The 20,114-nt window shown below is 52.3% G+C and overlaps 1 protein-coding gene and 1 long non-coding RNA gene across 22 annotated transcripts in view; one reads left to right on the forward strand and one right to left on the reverse strand.

Moving 5' to 3' along the window:
• The window catches only part of LOC134481264 (uncharacterized), a 63,922-nt gene that overhangs the window by 3,109 nt on the left and 40,699 nt on the right, over window positions 1-20,114 (forward strand). The gene's annotated exons all lie outside the window — the stretch shown is intronic.
• The window catches only part of Trrap (transformation/transcription domain-associated protein), an 89,687-nt gene continuing 71,069 nt past the window's right edge, over window positions 1,497-20,114 (reverse strand). For 6 of the 21 annotated variants that reach the window (XM_039089172.2, XM_039089174.2, XM_039089173.2 and 3 more), the window contains 11 exons: window positions 18,310-18,511; window positions 17,372-17,536; window positions 16,186-16,276; window positions 14,953-15,152; window positions 13,946-14,207; window positions 11,073-11,298; window positions 10,056-10,273; window positions 7,634-7,818; window positions 4,207-4,410; window positions 3,926-4,120; window positions 1,497-2,596 (listed from right to left, as the gene is read on the reverse strand). In XM_039089172.2, the coding sequence (XP_038945100.1) occupies window positions 2,312-2,596; window positions 3,926-4,120; window positions 4,207-4,410; window positions 7,634-7,818; window positions 10,056-10,273; window positions 11,073-11,298; window positions 13,946-14,207; window positions 14,953-15,152; window positions 16,186-16,276; window positions 17,372-17,536; window positions 18,310-18,511 (2,233 nt within the window). In that variant the 3' untranslated portion in view covers window positions 1,497-2,311. Of the gene's footprint in view, window positions 4,121-4,206; window positions 4,411-7,125; window positions 7,204-7,633; window positions 7,819-10,055; window positions 10,274-11,072; window positions 11,299-13,945; window positions 14,208-14,952; window positions 15,153-16,185; window positions 16,280-17,371; window positions 17,537-18,309; window positions 18,512-20,114 lie in introns of all 21 variants that reach the window. The other 15 variants (XM_063271123.1, XM_063271128.1, XM_063271124.1 and 12 more) reach the window with 6 other exon arrangements.

Raw genomic sequence — 20,114 nt, forward strand, 5'->3', positions numbered from 1 at the left:
CAGCAGAGGGCTTATGCAGAATTAGAGTCGGAGCTTTCCCGGCGTGCAGTGCTCCACGCCTGATTTCTAGAGCATTATAAACAGGGCATCGTGATGCATTTGCTCTCGCCACTAGGGAGGTGGAAGTGGATGATCAGAAGTCAGGATTATCGTCGTCAACAGAGCAACATTGAGACTAGCCTGGGCTATAAAGGACTCCATCTTTAAAAAGCACACACACGCACGCGCACACGCACGCACGCGCGCACACACACACACACACGCACACGCGCACACACCCCTCTAGACATCCCTACCACACTGGGCTGAGAACGACTCGGCTCATGTCACCACCGCATCCCGGATCTCCTGTCGTGGGCCCTCATCTTTTCCAGTCTGGAACACAGTTGCTGGGTTCTCTCTGGAAGAGACCCCTTCTTGTCCTGCCCACGGCTGTAAGGTTGGCTGAGCCTTGTCCCCACCAGTAGTACTGACTCTAGACTGGCCGGCCAAGCTGACAGTCGCAGGCTGCTTTACTGCTCAACCTTGGGCAGCACAATGACCTCCATGTTACCATCAGCCACCAACTCACGCCCTCCCAGCATCTAAGACACGTTCTCACAAAGGGAGCAATTCTCGGGAAACCGAGGAGCATGGATAACCATGAAGAACCATCAGGAACCAAGTCAGATGGATACCATCCGGCCCCTCAGCCTCAGTCTGTAATCCAGGGTTCAGTTTAATGGGATAGCATTCAGCTGGTTGAAGTACAATTCCACAGAGCTCAAGGACTGGGGATACGCGAATTTCCAGTAAGGCTACTGGGGCCATCCAGCCATGGAGGAGTTTGTAGGCAGGTCACTTTCGAGCCAGATGCTGGAGTGTACAGTTAGCTTCCTCTCAGGAAGGAGCCAGGAGGCTACGTTCCTGAGACTTGGCATCTCCCGCTAGAGTAAGCTTAGCCTCAGGAGATGGTCTATGCAAGCTGGGGACACAGGGAAAGCAGGTTAAGAGTCCAGAGCCAGAGGGGGTTGTGGTGACCCATGCCATGTGTGGTGAATAGCTGTGGTGAGCCCTGTAGAAAGTTGACACCTGCTGAAGACACAGCCCTTTAGGCTTAGGTGGAGCCTGAGTCAGGCTGCTGTGTCAGACTGCTGATGTCACAGCCACAACTGTCACGGATTCACACTGCTTTCCCAGGGCTGAGACACAGACAGAGCCAGTCGAGCCTCCACCAGGGCCCATGTATGTGGTAAGTCAGTAAGAAGGATGGACACGGACACGGACACTGCCAAGTCAGGGCTGTTTCTGCCACTGAGGCTTTAAACAGGCTGGTTTGCTTCTGACCCTGGGAGCCAAGACCTCACCCACGGGTGACCATGGGCCGCTGCATCCTCATAGGCACCACGCACCATGTCTGGAAGCCACGCCCTACTCTGTCCCGTGGGCCAGCAGATGCTGAATTGTTAGAGTGCCACACGGAAACAGATGCTGACACAAAATCAGGGGACAGCAAATACTTTTATAAAATATTTATTCTAAAAAAAAAAAAATCACACTGTACAAATTTAGCTAGAACGTTCTCAATGCTCAGATTTATAAAAATGTCAACAGAACAGACTAAAGGGGACAAACTTTCACTGCTTTTTTTTTAAATTAGGAAGGAAAAACAAAATGATTTTCTTATCTTTTTTTTTCTTTTTTCTGGTACAATGATAGTAAATTTCTAAAAGATATCCAACAAGCCAGCAGTAAAAAGTGAAAGGTTGGCCTGCTGGCCCCCACAACTCCGTTTCTGCACAGCTGAATCAGAATCTGGTGAGGCCAGGGCAGCTCTCCCCTGCGGGCAACTCGGGCTCACTGAGCCACATCCACACCGTCAGACTTATCGAGATTTCCCAACCAGTGAGAGTGTGAAAACTCTGCTCAGAGAAGCAAGCCTGTGCGGCTGTCCTGATTCCTAGCTAACACAGGGTTTCCCAGGCCCTGCAGAAGGTCTGTGCACAGCGCACAGCTGCTCTGAGGTGCAGCGTCTGAAGTCAAGGGATGGAGGGGACATTCTCAATCTGCCCTTCACACTGAGACAGGAGTACCACAAAGAGCCCCAGCCTGGGACTCCTCGAGTTACAAAGCACCCCGGAAGCCGCCATCTCCACTGGCCTGGCCGTCCGTGGTGCAGGGTCCCTCCAGACTATCCCATGCTCTTCCACACAGCCACTGGGAAGGAGGTCACTAAATAACATGGGTAACAAGGCAGAGAGGTCTCAACAGCCAGGGGCTCAGAGGCTGAGAGGCACATTTCACATTCTGGGTGGGGTGACAGCTGCGGAGGTCACAGCCACGGATGCCAGGCAGGGTCCATGCGACACAGGTTGTCCAGGCTGTTGGCAGCAGCCACCAGGGTGTTCACCTTGCTCTCCCCACCGTCGAACTGGGCCAAGTTGTGCAGGCGGGTCATGACGGCAGTGACAGCTTTCTGAACCAAGGAGACCAGCTGCTGGCTGTCCATGTTCTCAGGCTGCCCGGCGGCCGACAGGGCAGAGGAAGTGTCCTCCTGGGTCTTTTTGTGCCAAGCAATGATCTCATCTCGGAGCACAGTTTTCAGAATGCCATCCACCTGTGCAAAGCAGAGGGAGAAGAGCTGAGTCCCACCAGGGGTGACTCGGGCAGCCTGATGGTTAGACCCATCCGTCTAACGTGAGCAGCTGGGCCAGGCTGCCGCCTCGGGACTGAGCAAAGCACTGTTCTCTGGTATGATGTCAGCACAATCTGAGAACCCACTGAAACGTAGCCAGTGTTCTGGCCACAGCGAGGACACCAGAAAAGCCAGGATTCGATGTGCCCTCTCACTGCTCAGAGCAGAGGTACTGAGGACATCTTGGTTAGACAGGTGAGTGAGGACAGATAAGTTCAGCCCCAGCTTGGCTTGGGCTACACAGCCCTCTCCGAACACGGCCACTGTATCACTGACATACAGCTCCCTAACAACCCTAGTAACTCCCACTTGGTGCCAAACATGCCCTGGACATTATCTGGAAATTAGGGACACTAGGCTGTTCTGGTCTGGATTGGACTGGTTTTAGATATATGCACAATGAGACAAACTGCCCTCTGAATTAGGGAAAAATGCCCCATTTACTGTCTTATCCTAGGACCAACAGGGCACTCGAGAGCAGTCAACCGAAGCTTATATAAAACTCAAGGTTGTCAATCAAAACAAAACCCCACCCCACCTACGTCACACCCTCGGGAACCAACTCTTCCTCCTCTTGATGCTCCGAGTCCACACTCCACACTTACACTTTATCCTGAATACCCGCACCCGTCACTTATTTACCGATTTTTAAATATTTTAGATTAATTTTATTTTATGCATATGAATGCTTCTGGTCAACATTTCCGTGTAACGCCTGTGTGCCCACTGCCCAGACATAAGTTAGAAGAGGGCGTCAGATTTCCTAGAACTAGAGTTACAAATGGAATTGAAACAGGATCCTCTGCAAAAGCAACTACTACTATTAACCACTGAGCAACCATTTTTAAAAAACAAACAAACAAACAAAACAAACCCAAGAGCCTTGAACACCTCATCTGTAGCAGCCACCATTGGCACCGTCAAGGCCTTGCATATCTCTGGGTAACTGTGTCTGCCTGGGCCTCACCCCAGCATGTGGAAGGCAGGCAACAAGTCAGAAAATGCCTTGAACACCAAGAACACAAGATGGGAGCCAGAATCTGCTCTAGGGAGCCAATGAGCAGTGCACTGACCAAGGACCCCAGATTCCTTTTGGTGAAGTGCTCTCCCTCTTGTCCTGCATATATTTAGCCAATGAATATGGCAAACCTTCTCCAAATACTTCATTGTGACACCCCCTCCTCGTTCACAGGCCTCAGGGCCGCTGAGGTCGCAGTGAGCCGGGCCGCAGGTGGGAGGGGTGAGACCCACCTTGAAGTTGGGCTGGGCGAAGCACCGCGAGACAGCAATCATGGAGGCCGTCAGTGGGCCCGAGACGCCAATGGTGGTCAGGAACTCAGATATGTTGGGCGTGAGGCGGAAAGGGACTGGACGGTTGGCATCTAAGTCCCCAGTTGCATCATTTATGTCAAATCGGAAGTAAGCGACATTCAGCTTGCCCGTGTCCTACATTTCAGAGGGAGACATTTTTGAGGCCCACCCTGGCAGGACACAGTAGTTAAAGCGAGATCTGGTAGTTAGCAGCGCGTTACCTGAGCGATCTGCAGCATCTCAGGGTTGAGTCTGTTTAGGTGCAGGACAAACTCTGCAAAGCCGATGAGGGCCAACTGGATGGTGAACATCTTCCGGAAGGTCCAGTAGTCTGTAGCGTTGGGAAACGTGTGCAGGGCCCACTCCTTCAGCATGCTGCGGGGCACCATGTTGCTTTGGACCTCTTTGAGAATGTCTCGGAGGACCTGGAACACACCATGGTGTGACTCTTTGCCCATGTTTCCCAGGAGAACGAAAGCTCTCGTACTTCTGGTTTACTTAGCGTCTCAGTCAACACTGCAGACCACGATCCCCTCAGAGCTTGCTGTACCCCCTGCCTGTGCAACTGAATGGAAGCCAGGGCTGTGCAGAACAAACCTCTCACGTCAACACACAAGACTACCCTCACCCTTGCTGCTCTGAACACAACAGCCAGCTAACAAAAGGGCCAAAGGACAGCCGGACACCCACATCCTCTTTAAATCAGGTATAGAGGGAAGTGTCATAAACCCAAAAGCTAGTCAAAATCAAGAAAAGACATTTGCATGAACTCAGTTTTGTCTCGAAAGACACCAATCTCAGGGACAGCTTTGGCCCAGCTGGGAAAAGCCAAAACCAGTTTTCCAGGTCTCTGGACATTATCTGCTCTAACATGATCAGACAATCTCTTATCTAGGCACAGCAGGCCCAGTCCTGCGAGGAGCAGTGAGCCCCTTCATGTGTCTTTCTGTCACATGTCTTCATTTCACTCTTCTTCAAACATCCTCGATGGCTGGGACTGCTAACGTTCATCCCTAGAGTCACCCTGACCTGACCCATCTGTCAGCATGCCACAGAAATCCCACTGATGTCTGTCCCTGTCTCAGTGACGGTCACTTGGTGAGGACAGCGATTACTAAAACGACTGATGGTCGGTATTTAACACTGCAGGACCAGAGACCACACCAGCAGCTGGAGCCCTCCGGAGTCTGGCAGAAGACAGAAGCGGTGGGTGCAGGAGATGGGGTGGGAGGCAGCAGCTTTGACAGCTCTGGCGCATTCCTGGAACCTGGACGGTCAAGTGTGCTTGGCTGTATGTGACCCCCAAAGCTCTGCCACAGTAGGAGTGAGGGCCTAGCTACGAACCACTGATCAGGCTGCCGGCTTCTCTCCCCCTGGGACAGACGAGACACCAGCGAAACAGACATACGGCATGTCCGTCCAAACACCTAAGAAAATCTGTCAAACCAAGAGCTGGGTGCGGTTTAGTGGAAAAGGGTCTGCTCACCCTGTGAGGCTCTCCGCTCAATCCCCATTACTGCCCAAAGGCACGCACACGTGCACGCACGCATGTCTATCTATCAGACCATCTATTGATAACCAAACAGAACCGATTTCAATGGCTACATGTGACAGAATAGACTTCACAAAGTGAGCCCAGGAAGGTCATTATATCATATAAGAATGCTAGAAATTACTATAAAAAGATCAGGGTCTGGAGAGATGATTCAATAGCGCAGTACTCTCGCAGAGGATCTGGCCTGGGTTTCCAGCACCCACATGGCTGCTTGCAACCTCATGTAACTCCAGTCCCAGGGGATCCACCCTCTTCTGACCTTCTTAGGCATCAGACATGCAGATGACACACATACACTCAGGCAACACAGATGACACACATACACTCAGGCAACACAGATGACACACATACACTCAGGCAACACAGATGACACACACACACTCAGGCAACATGCCTGTATACACAAAATGGGTATTTTAAAAAAGACAAACTGTCCAATTTAAAAACAGGCAGAGACCTTGAGCGGGTATCTTGCAAGGAAAACGGATAAATAGCTGGTAACACAGAGGAAACTCTAATCATCGTCATCACAACCACAGTGGCACATCCAACCAGTACTAGCAACATGCCATGCCTTCCTGAGTGGCTATGGCTAAAAAAGGGGCCGGCACCGAGCACTGGGAAGAGCGCAGAGGAATTAGGCACGCACTGCAGGCACCCGGGAATACTGTTCTCTAAACTTAGACAGAGTCACCATCAACCTGGGAATTCTGCATCCAGGCGCAAAGACACACACATACTCGAAGGAAGGTGCGTGTGCTCAGAGGAGGGTGGGTACCAGTGGCCAAGGTGTGAGCCAATCACGCAGGGCCCATCAGAGCGAGACGGTGACAGGAGCTGACACAGGCTAACAGACTGGACTAAAGCCATGTCAGTGAGAATTCAACACACGCCAAGACAGGCAAACGCAGAGCAGAAAGACCTGTGGCCGGCCTGTGGCCGGGACTGGAGAGATGGGAGTGGTGGGTGACGGCCACGGACGGCCACACACAGACACTCAATGCCTTCCAGGATGACTTCCACAGCATGTGAGTTTTATCTCAATAAAAGTGTTATTAAAACCATGGAAACGGAGCAGTCAACACAAAGCAAACCACCAGGTGCAGAGAGGAGGCTGAGGAGCAGGGCTGCTCCTGCGGCCAGTGTTTCCTCCTCAGGCTGTGCTTAGAAACCGGACCACACCAAGCCTCGGCTACTGTGAAGCACACAGCTTTAGCTAATGGCTTCCTCTGTCAGACAGGATGGTGGTCTCTCCCAGGAACACCTCACGTCTGCCCAAGGGGCACAGCATGACCAAGCCGTGACCTGTGCTATCAAACACCAATTCTCCAGAAGCCTATGTGTAGACAGATTCACTCCCTCTGCCTCAAGAAGCAGGGGGCTGCCCCAGACCCTGCAGTCAGGACCACCTCACGCTCTCCCTGCTGAGGGGGTGAAAGGGAAGCCCTGTGGGCTCTAGCTTCCTGAATAAAGCCTAAGGTTGCAGGGCCCAGAGAAACTACAATGAGCCCCGGGCAATACAGGGCAGGTCATGGCTTCCACCCCGTGGCCTCTCCTGGTAAAGCACAGAAGGACCCCGTGGCACCTGGGGAGGGGCCAAAACAGCTGCCTCTTGCCGCTCCACACAACCCTGGACAAAATCTTCCCAGCCAAGGGCAGGAATCTGCAAATAAGGAGAGGGCCCTCTGTCACCCTGGGAGCACAGGCTGTCTGGGACTCCTGTGGCCCACTCAGTGCTCCTGCCCCAGGCAACCCAAACGGCTGGGTCCCAAAGGTTTTAGTCTGTCATCTTTTGTATTTTGGGAACCCCCACAGGGTCTAAAGGTACATGTGCATTACCCAATCACTGGCTGCCAAGCAAGCATGCCGTCCACTGCTGCTTAAAGTCTAATTTCTGAGCCTCTCTGTAAGTGCGGGGCAGGGACAACGAACTCTCCGAGGTCAGGAACCTCACCACAAACCCCCTGCAGCAGATGGTCACCAGCCATCTGACCTTGCCCATCTCATGAGAAGTGGAGTCCCTCGCGGAACATCCCACCGCAAGCACAGCATGGACGGAGGCCCCGGGCGGTAGCTGGCCTCCTGCCTGGTACCTGGTGGCTGGCCTGGGTCCCCCGTGCCTGTACTGTGGCCAGCCTGTCATAGTAGCGGGAGATGGGGTTGTCGTGCTCAATGCCTTTCTTGGCGCAGCGCTGCTTGTAGATCTCCACGAGGGAAAGTGAAGAGGGGTTGTCTTCCACGAGGCGCATCTGAGGGGACACAGCCACAACCCGAGGAACTGAGGAAGAGGGGACAGCGGAGGAGAGTGAGCAGGGCTGAAAGAGTGAGCGGGTTAGCACCTGCCCCTTCCCACCACCAGCCCCGAGCACCGGTGACTGCACCAGATAAAGGAGAGGAGCCCAGGTCACTCGCCATTTACTGAGATGGCAAAGTGCCACCTGCAGTGCTACTCCCCTCTGGTGCTCCAAACACCCTGTGGGTAGCGCGCACTCTACCCACAGCCACTGTCTAGAGACCGTTCCCAGCTGGACCCTGCTCTGCTCTGAGGCGCCTGTTACATTTGTCCGCCAGCAGCTAGAGGGCTGGCTCCAGCTCGGCATGGTCAGGGAAGTGACAGGTCTCGGGGATCTGAGATCCACTCGCAACACAAGTCCAACGCTCTGTTCCCGTGACCACTGCAGCATGAGGTGTGGCTTCTTGGGCAGTGTGTATTTTGGGATGGCATTGTCATGGCTACACTCCTGAGCTCTAGTTGGGAGCCACCCCGTAGGTAGGAAGCCACTTGCCACCTCTACGCCACAACCGCTTGTGATGCCTGCCGACCGTCAGTTATTGTTCATTGATTAAACAAGCTTAATAATTAAGATGATGCCACTTTAAGGAGTAAAGAGATTCTGATTTCCTGATGCCCCTGTTCTGTCTGCTGAGCCCTCGGCATGGGGTGGTGCAGTGGGATACCTCACATGCTCATGTCTTCTAGCAGAGTAACCCGCAGCTGCTAGCCTGCTGCCCTAGCTTCCATTGAGAGAAGTTCCCATGATGATGGGAAGTAGCAGAGACCACGGGACATACATGTGCACACAGCCTTCTGACACATGCGTGACACGCTCTTCAGATTTCTTTCAAAGGATCTTATTTTAGCTGGGAATGGTGGTATGTCTTTAATCCCAGCACGAGGGACACAGAGGGAAGTGGATCTCTTGAGTTTGGGGATAGCCTGGCCTATATAATGAGTTCAGGACGGCCAAGGCTATCTCGAAAATCCAAAAAATATGTAACAAACAAAAGAATACTTTCCAAAAACCCAAAGCTTCATTTTTATCTTTTACTTACTGTTTAATGTTTAAAAAGATTTACTTTTTTACATGTGTGTTTTGCCTAACTGTAAGTATGTGTACCATGAGAATGCTTGAAGCTCACAAAGGCCAGACGAGAGCTACAGATGGCTGTGAGCTGCCATGTGGATGCTGGGAAATAAACCCAGTCCTCCGGGAGAGCAGCCAGCACTCTTTTTTTTTTTTTCTCCCCTTTTCTTTTCTTCGGAGCTAGGGACCGAACCCAGGGCCTTGGGCTTGCTAAGCAAGCGCTCTACCACTGAGCTAAATCCCCAACCCAGCCAGCACTCTTTTAAAGATTTATTTATTTATTATTTTATGTATGTGAGTACACTGTCCTCAGACACACCAGAAGAGGGCACCAGATCTCATTACAGATGGTTGTGAGCCACCATGTGGTTGCTGGGATTTGAACTCAGGGCCTCTGGAAGAGCAGTCAGTGCTCTTAACCACTGAGCCATCTCTCCAGCCCCCGCAGCCAGCACTTTTAAATCTGTCTGGTCACTTATTTTTCTTTTTAATTCATGTATACACTGCATCCATGTGTGTGTGCAGTTGCCCACAGAGGCCACAAGAGGGAGTCATGTCCTCTGAAACTGGAGTGACAGGCTGTAACGTGGGTGCTGGAAACCCAACTCTCGCAAGAGCAGCCCGCGGTCTTATTTGCCGAGCCACCTTCTCCAGCCCCTGAATCTACTGATCTCGAGATTTTAAAACCTGAAGGTCAGGTGCCGCTCATCAAAGTGAGCTACACTGTGCTGGGCAGGGTGGCTCCCTTTTGATCACAGCACTCGGGAGGCAGAGGCAGCCCAAACTCTGAGTTTGAGGCCAGCCTTGTCTACTTAGTGAGTTCCAGGCAGAGACATTGTCTCAAAAAGGAGGGGGGAGGGTCAGGAGGGATTGGTTACAGCTTTGCTGTCAGAAGAATGTTCATACAGGATTGGAGCACAGGCAGTGAGGGAGGCCCCCAACTTCAGAGACCGCACACTGAAATGCCAGCAACGGGGAGAGAGACTGTAAACTACCTGGTAACACTGCTTGCAGCCCTCGGGTTAGAGCGAGAGCTCTTACCCCACGAGAGACCAGCGGGGGCAGGGCACGCTGGCTGCTGTTCCTTAAAGCTTCCCATCACAGGGTGACCTGAGCTGACCTGCCTGTCCCTGAGGTGTGGCTTTCGTACCTGTGAAGAACAAGTGCCTCTTGGTGGTCTCCTTCCTCTTCTCCAGGCAAGGGTTCAGCAGACGCAGCAGCTGCAGCACTCGCTCCTCCCTGCGCGACTCCGTGAGGCAGGCGTCATTCATGACCAGGTACGGGTAGATCTTGCCATTGTGCCCCCGGATGTAGAGCCTGCGGGCTGCTGTGTTGTGCTTCTGCACGATCTCCACTCGGGGCATAAAGCTACAAGAGCAGCAGGGAGGAAGGTATGAAGCAGACCTTTCCCTGGGGAAAACCACCTTAAGGACTGTTGCAGACCAGCAGACAGGGTGGCTCGGCAGCCACGGTTATCTAGGATGTACTGAGGAAGGACGGAAGAAAGACAGGGAGGAAGGAGGACTCGGAGGAAAGGGCACAGTCTGGGCACAGGGAAAGGCAAGCCGATTCAGAGATAAGAAAGGAGGTGCACGCTGGTTGCTGGAGGCAGCCTCTCCCATGCGCTGCTCACATTAGTGGGTTCCACACCAGGGAACTCTACGGCAGCCAACTCTGCCTCCACTTTCATTTGCTCACTCTGGCCTTTTCCCAATTACACTCCTATCTTCACCTGCACGCATAGTACACTGCGGTAGTCAGAGTGGGTGTGGGCTTTCTCTTCCCACCATGGATCCCAGTACTGAACTGGATTATCAGGTCCTTATCTGTTGCCTGGCCTAGTACTGTGGAACCCAGAGTGGCTCTAAACCCAGAACCATCATCCTGAGTCCAGGACCTACAGATGTCACTGTCACCTATCACCGACCTGAGTCTAGTTCTCATTAAGAGTTTAATGAAGAGCTGGCACAGTTCAGTCTGTCACGTGATTCCCAACAGGTCTCTGCAAATAAACCTGGCCTTCTCTCAGGACATGAATCCACAGTCAGGTCAGGTCCTGGATGAAGCCAACAGAGCTTATGCCTCACATCAAGGGAGCAGCAGAGGCAGCGCCAAGGCCAGCCCAGCCCTCTCTGCACTGCTGGGCCCTGTGGGCCTGTGCACTCACCGAGCAATCTTAATGTAGTAATGCGTTGGCTTGGGCATCAAAAACTCCCCAGGGATCTCTACTTCAGCTGTCTGAGCCGAGAAATTGCTCAAGAACCGACATTTTTCTTCTATGAGGAAGAATTTGGGAAGCTGCTTGGTTTTAGCCTCGAGGATTTTGATCCACTTTTTCAATTTAGAGATCAGATTATGAAGCTTCATGGATCCTGGGACACTGAAGTCGAAATCTGCAGAATAAAACAGAGATGACTAACCAGTGCAGGGGCTGAGTACAACAATGTAAACAACGGGGTTGTCACAGCGCCCGTCGAGCATCCAGCAGGGGAACAGCACCCACTGCCTTCCAGTGTCCGATGTAACAGCCCCTGCAGGAACCTCACGGTAATGTATGCAGTCTGTTCTGGGTGGTCAACTATTCAACTTTTTACATTACGACTGAGATAAGCACCCACTCCATCAGTGAACTGCACTTCATGCCCTGTCATTGAGCTCCTCACAAGGGCTGGGCACGTAGCTCAGTGGTAGAGTGTCTGTCTGCCTTGCTCACACACCTCTGGGTCCGTTCCTCAGGAGGGCTCTGGGAGGCTCATCCCAGCTGAAGTGTGCACAGGAACTCCCTTCCACTGCTCAGTCAGGATGAACAACACTCAATCTCCTATGCTCTACCTCCTGAAGAGGACCTGCGTGCTTTCTGGCTTGTGAATTAGCAATGACTATCCACGTGCCTTGCAGCATGAAAGCCCTCAGCGCTCCCTTCCCTTTAGGCCTGCCAGCCAGGGGAGACATGTTTATAACTTACACACAGGTTCCTCAGAAGCAGCCTTGTGGGAACAGCTCACACTGTGCTCATTTAACTCTGGCTGTGAGCGGAAGAAACCTTGTGATTTTAACTTCTTTTGAATTTTTGGTTTTGTAACTTTTACACTGAGCTGGCCCAGTGTGGGTCAAGTGGAACCATGTCACCACACAGAAAACTGGTAACGTCAAGCAGATTAGGAAACCCTGGAAAATCTCATAGTTGAGACTGGTCCCTTCCCTGTCCTGGAGCACGTGACCACCACAGCCCACTAAGAAGACCATGGCAACTAATCACACGGCGGTCCAGGTCTCCATGCTAATGAGACATCTAGATGGGTCGCCCCGAGGGTTTAGCCAGTGAGCTTCCCTTCCTGGACATTCCCTTCTACGAAAGATATTTAATCTCTGGTCCACCCTGAGGCAGTTGTATCCATCCATTTCCACTATGAATAACCAGTTTGGACAGGCAAAGACTATCTCTCTCAATAAGAAGCCCCTCCAAGCTCCAGACACTCACCCCTATGCTGAGCTGGACTCTTCTTGCCCCAGGCTCATTGCCAGCCGCTGGGCCCCTGCTCCTAACTCCCCACACCAGCCTCTGGGTGCTCGGTAGTTTGGGAGCCCCAGCCTCAGCTCCTGCCTGCGCTGTTTCTCACCTGGGCTGGGGCCCCTATCTTAGGCTGCCTTCCGCCTCCTGAGTGGGTGCCAGCATTCCGCAAGCCTGACACCCCAGTGGTGGCGAGGCTGGAATGTAGCCCAGCACCCCTGCATTTTGTCTACCCAAGGGGCGCTCACACACCCCAGCCTTGAGGCAGAACACAGACCCACACAACTGCTTCAGTCTGCGTCAATCTCCTTCAGACTACATGTGGTGAAGAATCTAACATTTCAGATACACTGAGGCTTCAGATAAAGCAGACGGTCCTCAGTGTCTAAGCAAACTGTAGGGTAAAACCGCTGATCTCACGAGCTCCCCTCTTCCACAGTGTGCTAGCACTACAGACGTCAGAGGCGAGAGTGTTAGCTAACAGGAACTAAGAGCTCCCTGGTGAAAAAGAGGGCAGAGCCCCAGTTCTTTCCCTTTTCTTATTATTTCTATCTCTGTGATGTCTGTGTGTGAGAACGGACCGCACTGAGTGCAGGGGTTACAGGCTCGAGTGCGCATCCGTGGATGCCACTGAAGAGCTAAGGCCGGCTCTCTCTCCCTCAAGTACAGTGCAGTTCACAGACAGCAGCCCAAGTGTTCCAAGACCACCTTCGAGGTGACAGGGTCACACCTGCATGCCAGGTGGAGCCATGGTAGACTGAGGCTGATAGCGCAAATCATCTTGCACAATTAACAGGTAGCTACTACAGGAGCACACACAGAAAAGTTTTAACTGCATCCTCTAAGAGCAGCAAGGCTTTAAAATCACTGCAGTTTTTGGGTCTGGGGTGGCTTACTGGTTGAGTACTTACCAGCTTGAGAGAGGGGGGAGGGAGGGGGAGAGAGGGAGAGAGGGAGAGAGGGAGAGAGAGAGAGAGAGAGAGAGAGAGAGAGAGAGAGGCACCACATGCCTCATGTGGTTTCAGTATATCTCCATGAATACAGGCTGTCTTTAGACAATTACAGAAACTGTAAGCAAAAATATTTCCTTAAATTTTGAGACACTGAGGCAAATCATGTCCTAGGCTTACAAGTCACTCTGTTTGGGGTAAGCTGCTGTAGTGATGGAAACAGTCCCCCATCATCCTGTCTTCTGCAAGTTTGTACCCCACTTGTTGCTTTGAGGCCTGCACCTTACTTAACCTGTAAAACTCTCCACTTATTTCCCCCAAAACCAAGCGAGGAAAGTCAAGGATTTGGGCTGAAAACCTTTCCTTTTCTAGCCCCTATCTCTGAAGGCCAAACTCTAGCCCTTCAGTGAGTAATAATTTATGAAGTCACACTGCTGACGGCCGTGGCCTCCTTATGTTTGAGTACTGAGACAGGGCCTCAGCCTCCTGAGTGCTGGGATCCAAAGTGTACACCACACATCTGGCTTGAGGTTATGTTTTAGCAAAGTCTAACTAGCATGTGCCCAATGCAAGACTCACCTGTGGTGAACTGGCCTTTTAGCTTCTGGAAGACAGGATCCTGGGCTGTGGCTTGTGCCCGTCGGGCCAGAGACTCAGAGGCTGCGCTGGAGAACATGGTTGAGACGTTGGACACATTCTCCAGGCCTACCCCGAAAGTGCTCACCAGCTTCTTGACAAAGTTGAGAGTGTGAGGGGTAATCTTGGCGTCTGACACAGCACCACTCTTTTCAAAGGCAACAGAGTAACACTTTGCCAGGCCCTGCTGGAGCTGCCTGAGCACCTGGCAGAGGAGACGAAGACCATCAGTCAGAGAGCAAGAGGCAGCCCATGCCGTGTTAGGTCCACTCACCACAGGTCATTTCTGCCCTTACCAACCTCCGTACCCGCACCCGGTGTTACAACTCTCATAGCTACAAGGAAGTGGCCCAGAGCCCGGCAAGACACACTACCGGGCAGGAAAGTGTGTTGTATTTTATCCCCAGCTGAAGTGACCACTCTTAAGGAGGCAGCAGAGTGGAGGTAAGGCTGAAAGTCATAACGCACATACCCACATATGCCACAGCCACATCCCATCCCTCACAGTAGCCACCCAGTTAAAAAGTAACTGAGGCCATGGAGGTGTGTATGGTAGCAAGGAGGCTTAACTCCATTTCCTTCTTCCCATTATCACACGGATCACAGGCTGGCCTGGAACTCCTGATCCTCCTGCCTTAGCTCCCGAGCTCCAGGATTGTAGGAATGGACGACTCTGGCTTATGGGGTGCTGGGATGAAACCCAGGGCTTTGTGTATTCCTGGCGAGCATCCTACCTACTGAGCTACAGCAACCTCTGCTCTCACATTTCAGTGACTTGAAGCTGTACTGGTGTCTGGAAAACAACCGTTTACCTGGTGCACGGCTATCCTCCCTGTAAAGAGCTGTGCTGACCAGAACCCCAGTGTGAGCACAGCCAGCGTCTGCAGACACTTCTGGTACCGTCCGCTCCCTCTGCAGGGAGGCAGAGGCTGCGGAATCGGGCCACCTACCTCTTCGTGCCAGTTCTCTCTGAACCAGACCATCTGGTCGACGATGCCCTCCAGGGAGGACAGGAGGGTGGGGTGGAGCTCCCTCTGCATGTGCATGATTCGGCTGCAGCGCCACATGGGCGCCGTTGCTCTTATGGGCCCTGGATCTGATGCAGAATGGGACTGGTTACCCACTGAGCTGGGCTGCTGCTGTCCAGAATCTGAGAGCAACACACACAACGCCAATGTCAGCGCAAGACCCACCGATGCCACGCGCAGCGCACTACAGGACCCACCGGCCACAAGGAAGCCGGCTCCTGCCGTGGTGGGACGGACAGGGTGAAGATGTCCTGGTTCTAGGAGCAGCTGCCCGCTTGACTGAGGAGTGGAGAGCAGAGGCAGAGGAAGTTCTGCCCCGAAAACGGGAGGTCCAGGGAAAGCTAGTGTGTGCGCCAACAGACTGCCTACTCCGAGGGAGTCCAAGCAGCCAAGTGCCATGGCTCCCCGAGCCCCGCTGCCATCTGCTGTCTGATATCAAATATTTGGAAATCACTCCCCTACACGCTCCTCGCTACAAAAGTTCAAAGAATCTAAAAGCACCTAAAAAACTAATCTAAACACTTCCTCCAGGAAGGCCAACCCCCACTTGCAAAATGACATTTTTGAAAACTAGTCACCCTCTGAGAAATTTGCTACAGAACACTGCATGGCCAGCTTTCTGGCTTGAGCTCACAGGATTTAGTTGGGAACTTAAGGAAATAACCTTAATTTTCAAATGACCAAGCCGGAGAGCGGACATGCTCTGTGCCCCGTCCCCCGCTGCATCCTTCTCCCTGGCAGAGGCTCTGGTGTCACGTGAGGAAACCGACTGGCTATGAAGCACCAGGCTTCCAAGTACCCGCACCATATCGTAGCTCTTTGCTCGCTAAGGCTGGTCAAGGCAGATTCACAGTCCTGTTCTTCGCTCTTAGGAACATCTAGAGACCAGACTGGTCCTCAGCACATCTACACACTGACATCTTGGCTGTCGAGGACGAGAAAGCTCTCTAATTTCACCACAGCAGGGACCTCACTGACTTTATCCCCTGCCACAAACTCTAGTCAGCCATTAGGCTTGGTCCTCTGGCCCTGACCGAAAAGGAGACTGACTACATGTAGGAGGGAGCTGTAGGCAGGAAAGTGCCTGTCTCAGGGGTGACCTGGGGTACCCCACAGCCCTCTGAAGCCCTGCCAGCCACCCCAGCCACGACATACCACTCTTGTAGCGTTCCCTCTGCTCAATTTTCAGGGTCAGGTACAGAGTCCGGATGGGAAAGTAGACGGCTTGGGGATACACTCGTCCAACCTGCTTGGAGACAACAAGGGATCAACTGCACTGTTCTACGGTACATTTCTGCGTGGTGAATAATTTGTAGGAGAGCAACTGTATGCAAGCAGTGAAGGGGTTTTGTTGTGCGTTTGGGTCAGAGGACAACACCAAGCAACTGATGTTATAAAAAGCTGTTGAGCAACAGATCCCACAGCCGGTTTAAAACCCCAACAGGGCCCAGGCACCAGACCATGCATGGCAGACACCACACTCCACTTCCTTCAGTAAACCTTAGGAAAGCAAGAAACACTGACCCTGGGTCTTACCAACGAGACTCCCTGTGTACCCATTAGTCGCGGACTTGTGCATGGGCCACTTCAGTTATGAAGTAACTCCAACTAAAGGACAAGCCCACTAAAGGACTAAAGGACAAGCCCACTAAAAGCGGCTTCTGCTTTCTGTAAGTGCAGGAGTCAAACACGCAGACAAGGTGGCAGGTGCCAGCTCTACCATACTAGCTTGTGACCAAGAGGACGCTGTCACTCAGACCTTTCCAGATGTGCCACAGGGCACCTGCTTGTGTGTGCAGCCACTGCTTAGATGACAATACAGGACAGACCGAGACAGTAACCTGGCAGCCAAGCTCTAGGTCAAACTCAGGGCTCAAGTGTTGCTCATGGGCTCTCAAGTAAAAAGAAAGCCTTCTCCAGGAATTACAGAACAGCCCCATGAGGACAGAACCTCTGGAGAGGGACTGCCTGGCCTGCTGGGCGCGGCTAGTGGCCGCTCCTTCAGGAGGAGTTGCGATGTGCCCCCCAGTCTGTCTAATTCACATCACTACTACTTAGAAGCCAGCGTCCTGGACAGGGTTGGGGATTTAGCTCAGTGGTAGAGCGTTTGCCTAGTAAGCGCAAGGCCCTGGGCTCGGTCCCCAGCTCCGAAATTAAAAAAAAAAAAAAAGAGAAGAGAAGCCAGCGTCCCTCAGATCTCTCTCTCTCTCTCTCTCTCTCTCTCTCTCTCTCTCTCTCTCACACACACACACACACACACACACACACACACACACACACACACACACACACGGTTCCATACAGTCCTGCACACACTGTCCAATATCGCACACAGCCCTACCTGGCTGATAAGGTTCAGCAGCAGCTTGCCCTCGGAGCCCACCAGGCAGGTGAGCAGCTGTGGGATCCACGCCAGCCACTGGATGGGGGGTACGCCAATGCAGTACTTGTCCACAGCATCTGCCAGCGTATTTTTGTCATCGTCGAAACTCAGAAGCCACAGCACCTAGGGCAGAGGACAAGGATTAGTTATAGGAAATTCTGAGGGTTTCAAAGGAGGCCCAACCTTAAGTAAACTGGTATCACCAACCATGAGGGAGAATCAGAACGAGGAGTGACCATCACAGCTGAAGAGAAAATACATTCCAGTCTAGTTTCTTTTAACATAAAGGGCAATTACTAACTGATCCAACCTGGAGACCAGCACATATATCGAGACAACAGGCAGAAAACCTGCTTGTTCACCCAAACGGCCTTCTGAGAGAATCTGATGGTCAGCAGCCCACGCCAGGCAGGCTGCATGCTGCTGCCGGCATCCTTCACTGCTCAAGGTTGGGTGGGGTGGATGCTCGTGGTGCTGCCACGGCAGGTAGGGCGGGCTCTGACTTAGACTGTGTGCGCTGCTGCACTTCTCTAAGGCTCGCTTCAACCAAGGCTCTGAGAGCGCCCCAGGGAGTGTCCGAGTACTTCTGCTGCAGACACGGAGTCTAGCTCTGCTGAGGCTTTGCAGGCAGCATGGAGGTGGGCTGAATTTCAGCTTTCTCTCCTACAAGGGTTTATCCAGGGTGTGACCCCAGAGAGCATGGGACACAAAGGAAAGGCTGAGACCTAGGGATGTTCAGGCCTGTTTCCTCAGCTCCAACTGTGAAAAAAGGTCACTCTGTAGGGATTGGGAATGAGCAGAGTCAAGGAAGCAGACCTCAGATCTGGGGCTGGATCTCAACCCGAGTCCAAAAAGCAGCAGCTACTCCACGACAAAGAGGAGTCTCCCAGTCTCACCTTGGCCAAGTACTTCCTTGACTTGCTCTCGTTCTGATGGCGGCACGCGTGCAGGTAGCAGGTGATGGCGGACACGCCCAGGTGCAGCTGCCGCTCCTTCACGAAGATGCTCTCCAGGTAGTCCCCCCACATGGCCCAGGCCTTCACCAGCACGTCATGCATCTGCACAGCTGCCGAGAATGCTTTGTTGGCCTCCTCAGATCTGTGTGGAACCAAAACACACATACTTGGACAAGGGAGGCTGAGGCAGGCAGGAAGACGTCAAGGTCAAAGCTAGCCTTTAGAACACAAAGCAAGCTACAGGTCAGCCTGAGCCATGCTGTCAAGCCCTACTTCAAAACTTATAACCAGCCAGCCAGCCAAAAAAAAAAAAAAAAGAACACCGGGTTATAGTTACCACGCTCACTGAACTGACATGTGGCTTTCCCTGTGCAGTCTCTCCAATTCCTGGCAATGTCACGCCCCTAGCCACCAATCTGCTTTCTGTCCTTGGGGACTGATGTATCTGATATACTTCTTGTAAATCAAGCTATACATCCACACTCTTCCCCATCAGGCTGCAGCCAGTACAGCGTTTCTGAGGTCTCCATACGGAAGCACGTGATCTGCAGCTCTATGATTCTACTGTATGTGCACGGATGCTATTTCCACACTCTCCCTAGTGACGAGTGCTGCTACACACACTCTGGAACAAGTACCTGTTTGTTTAGGTCTTTTTAGACCAGCAGTTTGCAACCTTCCTAATGCTACAACCTTCAATTCAGTTCTTCATGCTATGATAAACTGTTTTCTTGCTACTTTAAAACTGTAATTGTGCTTCTCTTATGAACTATAATATAAATATCTGATACCCAAACCCTGTGAAAGGGTTGTTTGACACCCAACCACCACCACCACCACCACCCCCACCACCACCACCACCACCACCACCACCACCACCAAGGGGTCAAGATCCACAGGTTGCAAACCACTGTTTTAGACCAAGGAGCAAACCTCTGGAACCTAGAGCAACTTCGCCCTAATGTTTTCTCTGCAACTGCCACTTGGTCCAAGTGTTCCATGACAGTGATACCAGATATGATTTTCTTTTTTTTTTTTTTTTTTTTTTCCCCGGGGCTGGGGACCGAACCCAGGACCTTGCGCTTCCTAGGCAAGCGCTCTACCACTGAGCCAAATCCCCAGCCCCCAGAAACCATTTTCTTACCACACTATCAATGTCTAAGAAGAATCAAGAAAGCCTAGGCCTGTGTCCTTTATGAATATAAAGCCTCAATCCCCAAACAAAACTAGCAGCCAAGTCCAGAAGCACGGGGAAGCCTTGAACAAGTGAAGTCACATAGCAAGGCATGGGTGGGTTCAATACAACTTCATGTTTGAAACTGGATCCTGGATGGATCTGGCCCACAGTCGTGGATGACAGACTTATGGCCCTAAAACAAGAACTACTCTCAGGCAGGGGTATGGTACTTGTAGCTATCTAGGGACCCAGTGGGATAACTGAGACAGGAGTTTCAGCTTTGACTGGTCAACACAACAAGGCCAGCCAAACCACAGAACGCAGCAAAGTAAGCACTGTACTCCTCAGACAGAGGCTGGGGGACAGGCCTGTGGTCATGCCACTCTCCCCTAAGAAGCTGTGTCGGGCTACACACGGCTCTGCTGTTAGCTCCTCTCTGTGGAGGGGCCCATACCAAATGCCTCACCGATGCCCATGAAAGCATGTAGTTTCTGGCTTGAACAGGACACTGGCTGCAAATCCTAAAGAACAGCTGTAGAGCCTGCACCATTCAGCGCAGCATTCGCAC

Source organism: Rattus norvegicus, chromosome 12 (assembly GCF_036323735.1).
Source record: "Rattus norvegicus strain BN/NHsdMcwi chromosome 12, GRCr8, whole genome shotgun sequence".
NCBI lineage: Eukaryota > Metazoa > Chordata > Mammalia > Rodentia > Muridae > Rattus > Rattus norvegicus.